This window comes from Eurypyga helias, unplaced genomic scaffold (assembly GCF_000690775.1).
Source record: "Eurypyga helias isolate BGI_N326 unplaced genomic scaffold, ASM69077v1 scaffold45604, whole genome shotgun sequence".
NCBI classification, from domain to species: Eukaryota; Metazoa; Chordata; class Aves; order Eurypygiformes; family Eurypygidae; genus Eurypyga; species Eurypyga helias.
In genome coordinates, this window is record NW_010249218.1 from 574 (window position 1) to 14,733 (window position 14,160).

The window sequence follows — 14,160 nt, forward strand, 5'->3', positions numbered from 1 at the left end:
GCTATAAGGTCTCCCCGGAGCCTTCTCTTCTCCAGGCTGAACAAGTCCAACTCTCGCAGCCTGTCCCCATGGCAGAGGGGCTCCAGCCCTCTGAATAGGTGGTGCTGAAGAAAGCAAAGGTCCAATTTCTTAGTATCTGCCCAGTGTTTTAAGGTTAATAATTCAATACCTTAATATCAATTCTTAGTCTCCCTTTTTAAGACAGGTGTATTTCTTTCTTAGTTTTATCACAGCATTACTGGACGGTCTTGGTGAGAAACTTGTACTCCCTGTGGCCCTCCTGCAAGGAAATCTTGCAGGTGAAAAATATATTGAGCATTAGCTGTGCCCCCTTTCAAAAGGGAAGGGATGATTGAGCCTTTAACGTGAAGTTATTAAGGATTATGCAGTTTAAGATGGTAGATATCAGAATATATTAAACTAACTGAAGCTTGGATTTTTTTTCCAGATGACATGCTCATTAAACTCTGGGACTGGGATAAAAAATGGTCTTGTTCTCAGGTGTTTGAAGGACACACCCATTATGTCATGCAGATTGTCATAAACCCAAAAGACAATAATCAGTTTGCCAGTGCCTCTTTGGACAGGACAATCAAGGTAGAGAAACTGTATTTTGGTGTTTTTTAGTCATTAAGTAATTGTCTGAGTTCCCAGGCAGTACTGCTGTATGGACAATGGCCAGAATCGTTAAAAACAGGGGCAGTAGTAGGATTTTTATTGAATGAAGACCTGAGTGTTGGTTGAGGTACTATGCACCTACTAAGTAATTCAGTACATACGAGATTACCTGTCACCTCTGCTCACTGAAGTGTGGTTCTCTGAACTCGTGCTGCATTTCCGTTTGGGTTAAACAGATACTGGGGAGGGGAAATGGTTATACGGTCAGTGGGAGAATTGAAATTATATATTTAGTGGGTAAAGCCTTTAACTGTGTGCATTTTAAAAATTAGTAAAGGCATTTCTCACATTGTTTTTGTGTCCTTGGCTGTCTGTGTATTGAATTGTTTCCAAAGGTGTCTTCAGCCTTCTCATAGTAGACCCTGATGAGCCTCATTTGCTATGAAACTATTAGTGAATATCTGGGACTACAGATTTACAGCCATCTGGGCAGTGAGGCTTGCTCACATGCCCTATAAATTATCAGGATATTGGCTGTAAAAAGCCAGTTTTGATTTCATACATCCTCAGATGTTGAGATGAGGTGCATGTAAATGTTGAATTGATGTGGGGAATCATGGGCAAAATAGCAGTATATTTACAACTTGACTTGATTAATGTTCAGTTCTCATTCAGCACAAGATTTGTCATTCATCTAATGTAACTGGAAAAAATAAAATTCAGAACACAGTTGAGGGAACCTGTTGATACACAAATAGCTGATTGCTTTCTCTGGGTCTGTTAGTTAATTTCATTAACAGCTACTACTTCTTACAGTTTCCTATATGGTGTTATGTCCTTAAAAAAAAGTTGAAAGACATCAATTCTGTTTCTCTGGGGTGTGAATGGAGTGTGTGCAACTCGGCATGTTAGTGCTGTTTATGAGGGCAGGGAGAGGGAGGGTTGGTAGTTTGGTAAGCAGTTCTTCACCTAAGCAGACCACCATGTCTTTGGAATTTCGTAATCTAGATCCTTGGAATTGTCATGTACGTGTGAATGGCTGCTCTGTTTTCAAGGCTGACCTGGATTCAGAAGCTCAGTAACTACATGGGGTTGGGTGTTTTGTTGTTTTGTTTTCTGGGAAGGTGTGGCAGCTGGGCTCTTCTTCACCTAACTTTACCTTGGAAGGCCACGAGAAAGGAGTGAACTGCATTGACTATTACAGCGGAGGAGACAAGCCGTACCTCATTTCAGGTGCCGATGACCGGTTGGTCAAGATCTGGGACTACCAGGTGCGTGACCAGCTCCCCATAAACCTCTGTGCCCACTGCCGTAGCAGAACCGTTAGTGACAGAGTAGAGCAAGAGGGGAAGGACTTGAATACGCCAAGACATTTTGCTTGGTTTTCCTTGGAAAGAAGGAAGGTGGAACTAGATGATCTTTAAGGTCCCTTCCAACCCAAACCATTCTATGATTCTAAGTGTGTGGGGGCAGTGTTTCATGACATGTTCTTAATTTAAAAAAATAAAATTGTTAACCCTTGAGAAAGCCTCCTGTGAATTTAAATAACCTTAATTGGTAGAATTAAATTTGACATGGGGTTTCTGTTATTAGTCAGGGTGTTTTTCTTGCTGTAATCCCTGCCTTTTGGACTTCTCTTGTGTTTTGTGCCTTCAGGTGCTCCTATGTTCAAATGTAAATATTGTTCGTGTATCAACTCTTTCCATCCTTTCACTTCCCTTTTTTTTTTTCTTTTCTCTTTAGTCCCTTCCCTCTCTCCTCCTTCATCCAGTGCCCACTCACACGGGCACCTGTGTGCGTGCAGACATGTGCATGTGCTTCTGCTTGACAGTTGGCAGGGGTCGTGAGGTGACTTGTTTGAATGGTCTGTGGGAAAGAGACTGAATCCAGGGGTTCAATTCTATTGCTGGCACCTAGAGCTCCAAAGTTCTTCCTGTGTGCAAGTGCAGGAATGGCCAGAAGGGCAAGACAAGACTTGTTAGATAGTACTTGCTGGTTGCTAAGCATTGCTGTAGCGTACGTCCAAGCCCAGGAGTTAAAACTAGCACTCGTAATGTAAGTGTGCACTGCAGTAATGGCTGTTACGTGACAGGCCTGAAATTTCCCACCACATACAGTTGTACACATCACTTACGTAGTCTTGGCTGTCTCGAGCAGAATAGACTTTTCTGCAGCTGTGCGAAGACGGTATTAGATCTGTCTTCGCATGTAACTCGATTCAGATAGATGTTTTTACTGATTTATTTTGCAGTGTACCCTGCTTTCTTTCTCGCTTTAATCTGTTGTGGTGCGTAGCTGTGAGAAAGCAGATGGTTTCTGCCTGGATCTGAAGATAGAGGAGAACAGCTATGTAGAGGAAAATAGATATTTTCTTCTGGGGAGGAGAAACAAATTCGATACAGTCACAGTTTTTAATGTGTCTGATGCTGTTGTCAGAGCATCTTGGAAATAAATGCTACTGGAAGAAGCCTAGAGAAATAGTTGTTCAGATAGATTTTGGATTTGGGGTGAGATTCTTTTGTTAAGAAATGAAAGTAAAATTGTATCAGCATGTTTATCTGTACCTGTACTTCCAACTCTTTCTTTTTTTTTTTTTTTTTTTCAGAATAAAACATGTGTACATTAACTGGAAGGACACGCTCAAAATGTGTCGTGTGTCAGCTTCCATCCTGAGTTGCCTATCATCATCACCGGCTCAGAAGATGGTAATTTTGTATTTTCTGATACATAAAGGGCAGGGGGAGAACTCTTCTTGTGGTGTGCCTACACACCTCCTGCCCTCCCGTTAGAGGAGAGATAAAAGGCCTGTGTCTTCCTTTTTCCGGTAGGAACTGTGCGCATTTGGCATTCGAGCACCTACCGCCTGGAGAGTACCCTCAACTACGGTATGGAGAGGGTGTGGTGTGTGGCCAGCCTAAGAGGATCCAATAACGTGGCTTTGGGGTATGATGAAGGCAGCATTATTGTTAAGGTACAGTCAACGATTTGAAAAGAGAAATGGTGATCCATCTTGGTGCTCTGCACAGAGCAACTGATTCTGTGATAATATCTAAAATACTGGAAGTTTGGCATTTTAAGTGGCATTTTTAGACAGAGCTGGGGTGTTTCACTAAATAGTTCAACTGAAAAGAAAAACAGGAAGGTGTTTTCTCCATTTGCTAAATTTTTATGCTACGCTTCCTAGCTTGGTCGTGAAGAGCCTGCCATGTCCATGGATGCAAATGGAAAAATTATTTGGGCTAAACACTCAGAAGTCCAACAGGCTAACTTGAAAGCTATGGGAGATGCTGAAATCAAAGATGGAGAAAGATTGCCGCTGGCTGTGAAGGATATGGGGAGCTGCGAAATCTATCCTCAGACAATTCAGCACAACCCTAATGGACGGTAATAGATTTTTAGAACAAAATATTTGAACAACTCTGATTTCTCTCCCTTTTTTTTAATATATTGGAAAAGTTTTGAAGGAAAAAGGAGTTTCATGTGTGCTGGTGGCTGAGAGCCTCTGGAGAAAGGATGTGTTGGAGCCAGGCACTGTAAAATCAGAGTAATAGGTGGGCTTCACCCGTAAGAGTTACTTAGACAGGTTGGACTTTCTGGGAAGAAGTAGGCAAACAAAACGTGTAAGGTAACAGCAGCATCTTTCTATCACTTCTCTTGAATTGTTTTGGTAACAGATAAGCTGAATTAAAAGAAAAGGTAAAGATACACAAGGTACAAGAGCCACTCAGACAAGGAAGAGGGAGTAGCAAATAGCTAGCAGCATGACGCAGGGAAAATCTAGTTCTGTGGCATTTGTGGAATATAGGAAGCGCGCTCACTCTTCCTGCATTGCAGCGATTATACTGGGCAAGGGACCTTTAACTTTGCAGGTAATTGGTCTGCTTGACCCTCCTTGTGGAACGGAACGTGGAGCTCTGACAAATGCATCTTCCTCCTGCTCTAGGTTTGTAGTGGTGTGTGGCGATGGTGAATATATCATCTACACGGCTATGGCCTTGCGGAACAAGAGCTTTGGTTCTGCGCAGGAGTTTGTATGGGCGCACGATTCTTCAGAGTAAGTGCTGCAGGGGTCTTCCCTTTCTGTTAACGGAAATTTGCTGCTGCCAGTTTTTGGGCTGTATAAAACCGTTAACTGGCCTGAAGACTAAAACCTGGGTGAATGATGAACTCTCAATGCTGTCCTACTTCAAAATTTTCCATTGTAGTACTCTGCTAATTTTTGAAGATAAATGAAATGCAGCTGTCTTGTAGCAGCCTAAGATTTTAGTAATTTGCTACTTTGGAAGCCAATTAATTTTATTTTTCTTTTTACAATGCAACCTCTGTTTAGATACGCAATCAGAGAGAGCAACAGTGTTGTAAAGATATTTAAAAATTTCAAAGAGAAGAAGTCATTCAAACCTGATTTTGGAGCAGAAGGTAGGTATTTCCTTTTAAAACAGGTATCTTGATGCATTTGTATTTTTTCTTTGCACTATGTGGATTCATTCCCCCTTTATTGTCTTGCAGGCATTTACGGTGGCTTCCTCTTGGGTGTCAGATCTGTTAATGGTTTGGCATTCTATGACTGGGAAAACACAGAGCTGATTCGCAGAATTGAAATTCAGCCCAAGCATGTAAGTTTGTAGATGGGACTGAAAATATTTGCATGTCTGTGTTGACTGATTTTTTTTTTTTTTTTTTTAACTGGACTACTGATTTTCATGAAGCCAAGCTGTCAGTCATGAAGTATTTACTTTAGTTTATCTCAGTCTTGCAGCAGAAGGGGGGAAAAAAATCCTTTAGGTGTTGGCTTCTTAGGTACTAAAGGTTCTGTTAGTATGTTTTAACCTTAACTGCTGCATCCTCCTGTCTTAACGTGGGGTCTCTGAAACAGTGCCGTTGTTGATTCTGACGATACAGATCTTCTGGTCCGACTCGGGTGAGCTTGTCTGCATTGCCACGGAAGAGTCCTTCTTCATTCTGAAATACCTCTCCGAAAAGGTTGCGGCAGTCCAAGAAACGCATGAAGGAGTCACTGAAGACGGAATTGAAGATGCTTTTGAGGTACCTTATGTTTTAAATGGGGAATAGGATTAGGGGTCATTGAAGCGAGTCTTCCCAGAGTAAAGCACCTTTATTCCTTAACACAGTCCTATGAAACACTAGTTTCCAGAGCACTGGAGTACAGTATCCACAGTATCCAGCCACCTCAGGAACACTGTTAACTATTTTAATGCTGTTTAAATAATTTCTGCAATATTCAAGTTTCAAAATGTTACTGAAATTTGAGAAGTTAAAGAAACCCTTATGCTGTGAAATGTCAGAAACATGACTTTCCTTGTGAATTTTTTATTTTAATGCAGAGTTTGGTGCTTGTTTCCTGGATTTGTAATTGGTTGAGTGTTAAGGTAGAGACTTCACGTGTTACAGCACTTGTGTAAAACTAAAAGCATTATTTCAGTACCTCCCATCTGTATCTAGATTTGATTGCAACTTGCCCAACTATCGTTATTTGAAGATGAAAGTCTTACTGCCATCTAAAATTGCCTTTTTCTCTACCTAATCAAACGTCATTTGCAGGTTCTTGGTGAGATTCAGGAGATTGTGAAAACGGGGTTGTGGGTAGGCGACTGCTTCATTTACACCAGTTCTGTGAACAGGCTCAACTACTACGTTGGAGGCGAAATTGTCACTATTGCCCATTTAGACAGGTAAGCTGCTGCAGGTGCTGTAAGCGGGTGCTGGAGGGTCTTCCAGCAGAGTTAAGGCAAGGCAGACCTCGGCACCTGCCTGCTGTGCATTACTGCCTGTTCCTGCACGCCATGCAGGCGTGTGTTCGGAGGCAGTAATCACCTCAGAGGGACTAAACAGTGTCATGTCAACCTGCATACACAGTCAAACTAGAATTTTTCATGTCAGTCGTCTTGCTACTGTAAGAACTATTGGCCTTTTTTATAGACTCTTTGGCAGTGGATCTATTGAGGATGAATATTCTTTGTTTTCTTTCAGGACAATGTATCTTTTGGGGTATATCCCCAAGGACAACCGACTTTATTTGGGTGATAAAGAGCTAAACATCGTCAGCTACTCTTTGCTGGTCTCAGTGCTTGAATATCAAACTGCTGTGATGAGAAGAGATTTTGGGATGGCTGATAAAGTTCTTCCGACGATTCCAAAAGAACAGAGGACCAGAGTTGCACACTTTCTTGAAAAACAGGCAAGAAACACACTTTTTAATAACTAAAAACTTAAATTCATTTATTCACTTTTCTAATTAAATTTGTGAAGCAAAACCAAATCACTTCATCTGTAGGTGTCAATTCGTGTTGATCATCCCTGTGTTTGGGAGTGCAGTAACCAAGTTCAGGGGGCCTTTGTTAGGACATCTAGGATGCTGTTTCACCTGACAGATCAGTGTCTTACTTCCCAATTTTTATTTCAGGGCTTCAAACAACAAGCTCTTGCAGTATCTACAGATCCAGAGCATCGTTTTGAACTTGCTCTTCAACTTGGAGAATTAAAAATAGCCTATCAGCTTGCAGTGGAAGCAGAGGTAAACACTCAGTTTTTGGTGACTTGTACAAATTCTGCATAATAGTGCAGATCTAAAAGGCCGTATAAGAAGAGACAGTGGTATGTGAGGATGCAGTACAGCTCTCTGAACACTACATAAGTGCCTCCAGCTTCCTCGATGAAGCTCTTCTGCCTGACATTCCAAGGAATGGAGGCTGATGAAACATGTCTGCTCAGAAAGCTACAGGAAGTCCTGGAGAATACAAAACTTGAACCAAGAATCAAGCCTTAATCTCTGGTGTTGAACAGTGAGAGAAGGAATGGTGGGACCGAAGCCTCTGGGCCCTTGTTCCAGCCTTGGCAAACTTTGACTGATGCCCTAGGAAGACTGACAGGCTGTGATTTGTCCCACAGCCGTAGTTCAGAGAACTGATCTCCTCAGGGTCCTGTTGTGAGACAGTAAAGTTAGTGACAAGGACTGTTAACTCAGTTACAGTACAGTCTCTGTTACAGTCTTACAGCAAGTTGTCTGTCTTGCATGCTGAAGGCTAACTTGGGAGCTTTCCGTAAGAGATTGTTCCTGTTTAAATTTCCATTTCTACCTCTTCCCTCCACGTTTAATGGAAACCTGTGTATTTTATGGAATAGCTGTGTAATGGTAATAATCTGCATATGACATTCCACGTGTCACGCTGTGAAGCTGCAGTAATCGTAGTGTCTCGCCAGGAAGACAGGTGTAATGATGGGATGCAGCACCTTCACAAGTGAACTTGCATATTCATAATGAATGCTCTAAAATCCTTAAATGCTGCTCAAAACCACGAAGGTTCTTTCTTTTTCTTTTACCCCTCCCTCTCCCCTTTTTGTCCCATTAGTCAGAACAGAAATGGAAGCAACTTGCTGAGCTTGCCATTAGCAAATGCCAGTTTGGCTTAGCCCAGGAGTGTCTCCACCACGCGCAGGACTACGGGGGATTACTGCTGCTGGCTACAGCCTCGGGAAACGCGAACATGGTGAATAAACTGGCTGAAGGGGCAGAAAAAGATGGCAAGAACAATGTCGCATTTATGAGCTACTTCCTGCAGGGAAAGTAAGTAGCCAGCATGAGACTTGGGTGGTTCTGTTCTGCTTTCTGAAATGCCAAGAGCCCCAGGTACTTCAGATGGCTACCCACAGCTAACCTAAACTTCCTGGGGAAAGACTCTGGCGTGTGCCTCTTCAGAAAAGCAGATTCTATTTTATGATGGCTGCTGCTTTGGAAATCTGAAATGAAAGCATTTCAGTAGAATAAACAGCTAATTTCATACAAAAATCATCTGTCTTTATTACATTCAGCGGTTAAAATCACATTTTAAAATCCCTTAGGCTGGACTCCTGTTTGGAACTCCTGATTAAAACCGGGCGCCTCCCAGAAGCCGCTTTTCTCGCACGGACGTATTTGCCAAGCCAAGTTTCCAGGTAACCTCAGCGCCTATGCAGCGCGTGAGTAGTGTTGTCAGAAGTAGCTGTACGTAACAGAAGTGCTTTGTGTCCCCAGGGTTGTCAAACTGTGGCGGGAGAATCTCTCTAAAGTCAACCAAAAAGCTGCTGAGTCCCTTGCAGATCCTACAGAATACGAAAATCTTTTCCCTGGACTAAAGGAAGCTTTTGTTGCTGAAGAGTATGTTAAAAACAGTCTTGCTGACCTGCGGCCAGCCAGGGAATACCCCCTTGTCACTGTAAGTAAGAAGTGGGAGCTCTTACTGTCTCCAGAAGAAAAACATTTGGTGCTGTGTGAACTGAGCTTGAGCACGTCAGTGCGACATTCCACAAACCTGTGGTTTTGTCTGTTCCACAAACCTGTGCTTCCACAAACCTGTGGTTTTGTCTGTTTTTCTCACTTCTAGCCAAATGAAGAACGAAACTTGCTAGAAGAAGCAAAGGGCTTTGAGCTGTCCGGAGTAATGGCACCTCAGGTCAGTGTAGCTGCTGAACGAGAACTGGGAGAAAGGGGCAGTTTTGCTGTTGCGCAGGGGTACCTACCCCGGTGCAGATCTCACCAGTAGTGCTCTTGCTGGCTTGACTGTGCGCGCTGCTGCTGAGTTCCATGTCCTTTTGCCTCCCATGTCTTATCTCCTCGTGTAACTACTGCTGACTTCTTGACTGTGAAATTATCTGTTCCGTGTGGTTACTTCTCTTGGGTTGTCTTTGTTAGTGTAAGCGCAGAGTCGTACCATGGATGTCATCCTGCAGAGAAAGAGTCTCAGTTGCAGTACAAACACTGCCTCGCTGCCTTCCTGAAAGTTCAGTAGTCGGAACCTGGCGACTCCTGCACATCACAGCAATTACAAATGCTTCATATTCTTTGCTGGCGTGCATGGTTATGGAGTAAGGCTATTCCATAGCCAGCTGACGAGGAATCCTGCTTACCACTTACTGAGGGAAACTTTTGAGAGAAAAACATGGGCAGAGGGGGGTTACAGGTCTGCTGCTGTTCACTTGCTTTTGCTGAACTGAATTCAGATTCATAACTTAAGGAATCCCTCTCTTCCATTAGAGGAAGGCTGAGGAACCAGTTCCATCTCCTAAGCAGGACGTGATGAAGACAGTTTTGCAGAATTCTGATCTTCTTCCAACAAGAGATCAAAAGGTACTGAAATATGTTTTTATAAAGGGAAGTACAAGCTCTAAATTCATTTTATGTAAAGACTTCAACTAATAATGTGATTAAACCAGGCTACTGGGAAACGTCACTTAATCATCAGTGGACCCAGACAGCTTCGGAGCAGAACAGTGTACGGGTCCAAAGAAGCTGCACACAGTAACAGACAGGTTCCTGCAGCCTTGTGGATTTACAAGGAGCCAAGGGTGAAGGCTAAACCCAGCTGGTTGGAAGATGGTCCAAAGCTGCCCTTCTGAGAGATGCTTTCTCCCCAGGAAGGCAGCTTCTCTCTGCAGTTTATTTTAACACTTACTCTGTCTGCCTCAGCCTGGCGCTTTGCGGAACGTGCGAATACACCTTACTAAATCATACATCCCACAGGCTGGCTAATTTGTAACTACATGGGTGTCCCCTTAATCTGCTCTTGTCTCTTCCCAGACACTGCTGGACTTGGAAGATGACTTGGATAACTTGGATCTGGAGGATATCGATACCACAGATATCAACCTGGATGAAGAGATCTTAGATGAGTGAACGTACTTTTGAGATGACCAAATAAATTTACTCCAAACCAAGGAATGAAGTTCTGTGGACTATATGCTCCAAGTTAATTTTTATACTGCATGTGGACCATGTCCATGTGGAAAGAAGGGTAGACCCAGCAGCCATATAAAAGGAATCAATTTCTATGCTGAAATTCCCGATGTAGACCTGCTCCAGTCCATGCTAAAAAGTATTTACTTGATAAATGAAAATCAATAAATCCTTTTAAACATTATGGTTTTTAGTTCTCCACTTCCTAGTACTTCTGATGTTCTTTACCCAGCTTTGGTCATTGCAACAGGAGTATAGCTGCCAAGCATTAGTCTTTTAACCTGACTTTTCTTAGGTGTCTGGTTACTCTCTCCCTGTGCCATTTCGCGTGTATCTGCTAATAATTAGCAGCTCAGTTATTCTTCCAGACACCACTTCTGGCTAAAAGGCCCAACAGACCAGTAATCTATGTCTTACAGGACAGATGTGATGTTACACATGTTCCTCAATGCAGCTGTCCACACCTTATACTTAAGTCAAGCAAACAGTGGGCAATTGTTAAGATGCAACAGTAAAGGAATTAAACTCCAAGTATATTGTCACCTCAAACCAAAGTCATGATAACTGCTCTAAGTTTTAACCTCTGACAGTAACATGTTGCTGTACTGCTTCTTATGTACTTCAGTAAAAAACAGTTCTAGAACAGTCAGTTGTTTCACGTATTTATTGTGGAATCCTGTACAGAGAATGTTTATAGACACAACTTACGATGAACTAAGGTTTATTTCATGAAGCTGTAGAGGTAGCCATTGCTTCTTCGTAAGCCTGGAGGGCCAGCTGTATATAGCCTTCTCTCTGCGATTCTGTCTTCACGAACGCCTGCAGAGATGGCAGGAGAGAGATTCACGTACCGTAAAGAGCACAGCCGCATAACGAGATTCCATCGTTCCAGCGGCCCATCGGCCAGCCACAACTGGAATCCTGGCCCAACTCTGTAGCTAAAAAGCCAAACAGGCGTGCGCAACAGCTCTAGTTAAACATCTGCTGCTTAAGGTAAGGAGAAATTCAGACTGCTAAATAGGCTCCTGCTGCTTAAAAGCTTTCTCTGCTGTAGTGAAGTAGCCTTAAAGTAGAAAAGCATACCTTGATCAGATCAACACCTTCAAGTTTCCCTTCTTCAGCTGCTTTTGCTGACTGACATTCCGGATGAAGCATATGATACAGTGTAATTAAACTGGTAGCGTCATCCAGCCTAAACAAATGAAGGGCCATTTGTAGCAATTACTTAAGAGATCAAGAGTATTTAGAGAAAGTGTACTTTGTGGTATACTTTGCACACCACAGGCTTCCATAAACTTTGGCTTTAGCCGAGTCACTACAATACACAGCTGAACAGGCATCCCATCATCTACTGGGCTGCAACCTCTGAGGGAAGAGCAGAAGCCTGCGAACACCCAGGTGCACATTTATCCAGGCTGCACTTAAGCTTGATCTCTTCAGCAGTAAAGCTGAAGTCTCGATAACTGCAGTAACTAGCATGTTTTACAGAAGTAGTACAGAAAATATTCTGACACTCAGCCCCTCATATTTACATAAGCATAAGCCAAAAGCAGGTGGGTGGCAGGTAAAGATGCTCCAAACTCTGGGAACTTAAGTTGTTCTGATACTTGAATTTTCCCTTTAATAGTTTAAATTCAAAACTAGAATTTCCTTGTATTTCTTCATATCCTCAGGTTTAAAAGTAAGATCTGATCACCTGTTGAGTGTCTCAAACTTCAGCAGCAGGCCATGAACGTCACCATCGCTGAAACTTGGAGTTCTAATGGCACATATTTCTCCTAGCTCAAGTGACATTTTGAACTACTGAATATTGTTTGCTTTGGAGTTGCATAAGTTTAGCAGCATCTTACAGAAACCCATCCACTTAAAATGATACGTATCTTATCTGTTCCTCAGCTACCTAAGAATTGCTCTAAAACCCAGGGTATGTCAATCTTAAAAGCCAAAAGTGAGCTCAGTTGTATAAAATTGTTAAAGATAAAGCCCAGAGCTGGAAGTGTACTGACAATTACATGGGAAACAAAACAAAAGACCCAGCAACTACAAAAGCCTAATTTCTGCAGAAACCTAGCTGAATACCCTGCAGCTCCATCGACCACAACTGGCATTTATGTTCAAAGGTACAGCTAGCCTAAAGTTTCATGCAAATGAAAACCTTTATACACCTTAGAGAAACACTGGTCTTAGTTTCAAACTATGGTACTGGTTGTTTTCTACTTGATCAGATAAGCAGAAACGTAACAAACACCACTTACAAGTCTCTGTGGATCATATCTATTAGTAAGCCATCCGTTTTCTTTCTGTTTACTAGATACCATACCATTCCGCCAAAGTGCCTGGTTGAGCGGAGCAGATCGTATTTGGCCTGTTTCTCAATGTCGTCGTAGGTTCGATGGTGAACCTGTACACAGCAAAGGTTCCGGTTCCATGAGCATAACTGCAGCTTGAGGACAGTGTCTCCCTACCTCTCACCTGAGTGAAAGTTTTGAATCTATTTTCAGACCTTCCTAAAGTGCACGAGTAAAGCACAGGCCGAGCCATGCTACCTTAAAGCTCTATACATTTCACAATTTGGGGTAACACTGGGATAACCACTTTGTAGTACTTTGAACATCAAGATGTGTATGCCTGGGAAAGCTAAATACGAGCAACGTACTGAAAATGTGGGGAGGGAGGAATGTAACCCCTGACTCTTCATTTCACTGGTGCCACGCTGTAATCTATTCTTAACAGAGAAAAATAATGGAGCAAAGAGGTGAAATTTTCCTTTGAAGAAAAGGTAATTGTAACTCACTAGGCAATTTTTCATTTTCGTTGCTACGAGAAACGATTACAGCTTAAAGCGAAGGAAACATTTTAAAGGCAAGTGTGAGCTAACATTCACCAGCAACTGGTTAGGAAATACTTCAGCTAGAAGTATACTTTTGTACCTGGGCTCTGTCATAAATAACATCCTGTGTGCAGTGCTCCCAGGTGCACTTGGTCAGTGATCCACCTTCATGTTATCTGCCTCGTCCTTTCAAACCCTACAGAGCAGTTAGCACGGCTCTAGTAGCACAACTCTGGTTGGGGCCACTTAGGGGCATTGTCATTAATTTAGGTTTGATACCAAAAATGCATTAAAATAGCCTTTATAGAGGCATCTGTAGTTCTTTCTATACTGCTGAAAATTACTTAAACAGAATCCTCTTTTAGTTTTCTGCAAGAAAAACGTATCAGCACAAGGATAACAGGTAATCTTATGGGAAAAACACATTAAGTATTATCTGGGGATCAAAGGTGTTCTTACATTTACAAAATAAACCCTCAAGTTCTTCACTAATAGTGTATTTTTACTCAAAAAAAATGAGAAGCGAACTCACTCTGATGTAGTCAGGTGAATCTGGCTCAAACTGAGCGATGCACATGTTAAGGACATCCTCGTGACGGTCTTGCTGAAACACAGTCTGAAATGACAGTTCAAATTCAAGAACAGACTCTGTACCACACCATTCCAACTCTCCACCGTCAAAACAGCAGCAGCCACAGCATTTCTGTTCCGGGCAACTCTTCCAGTGAGAACCCCCTTAACGGCAAGACGAAATGGGTAACAGTGCCATAACTGCCTTCATGACGTTAACACAATCCCTCTTGATTTTTGCTTCTGAAACACCAGTTCACGCTTCAGATGAAACACGACTGTTCAAACCAGAATTCAAGCAGCCTAAAGCATGCAGGCAGACTGGCTTACTTGGAGCTACTCCATCCAAACAGCCCAGTTTCACCATCAGAGCACAATTCAGTGCTCTTGAGTGCACCCTCAGCAAGTCTGC

The 14,160-nt window shown here is 42.5% G+C and overlaps 2 protein-coding genes across 2 annotated transcripts; one reads left to right on the forward strand and one right to left on the reverse strand.

Annotated features, from left to right (window-relative positions):
• Positions 1-448: 448 nt before the first annotated feature.
• COPB2 (coatomer protein complex, subunit beta 2 (beta prime)) lies at positions 449-10,329 on the forward strand (the record flags this gene model as incomplete). The annotated part of the gene is given in 18 exon segments (XM_010151271.1): positions 449-597; positions 1,743-1,889; positions 3,224-3,323; positions 3,447-3,589; positions 3,803-4,002; positions 4,562-4,672; positions 4,949-5,037; positions 5,128-5,234; positions 5,521-5,664; positions 6,181-6,311; positions 6,610-6,817; positions 7,043-7,153; positions 7,989-8,203; positions 8,479-8,571; positions 8,651-8,831; positions 9,000-9,068; positions 9,650-9,742; positions 10,193-10,329. Coding segments are annotated over 18 exon segments (2,387 nt in total), but the record flags the coding sequence as incomplete, so codon positions are not given.
• Positions 10,330-11,074: 745 nt separating this feature from the next.
• Positions 11,075-13,794, reverse strand: MRPS22 (mitochondrial ribosomal protein S22; the record flags this gene model as incomplete). The annotated part of the gene is made up of 4 exons (XM_010151272.1): positions 11,075-11,167; positions 11,432-11,540; positions 12,604-12,749; positions 13,711-13,794. Coding segments are annotated over 4 exons (432 nt in total), but the record flags the coding sequence as incomplete, so codon positions are not given.
• Between the last annotated feature and the right edge of the window lie 366 nt (positions 13,795-14,160).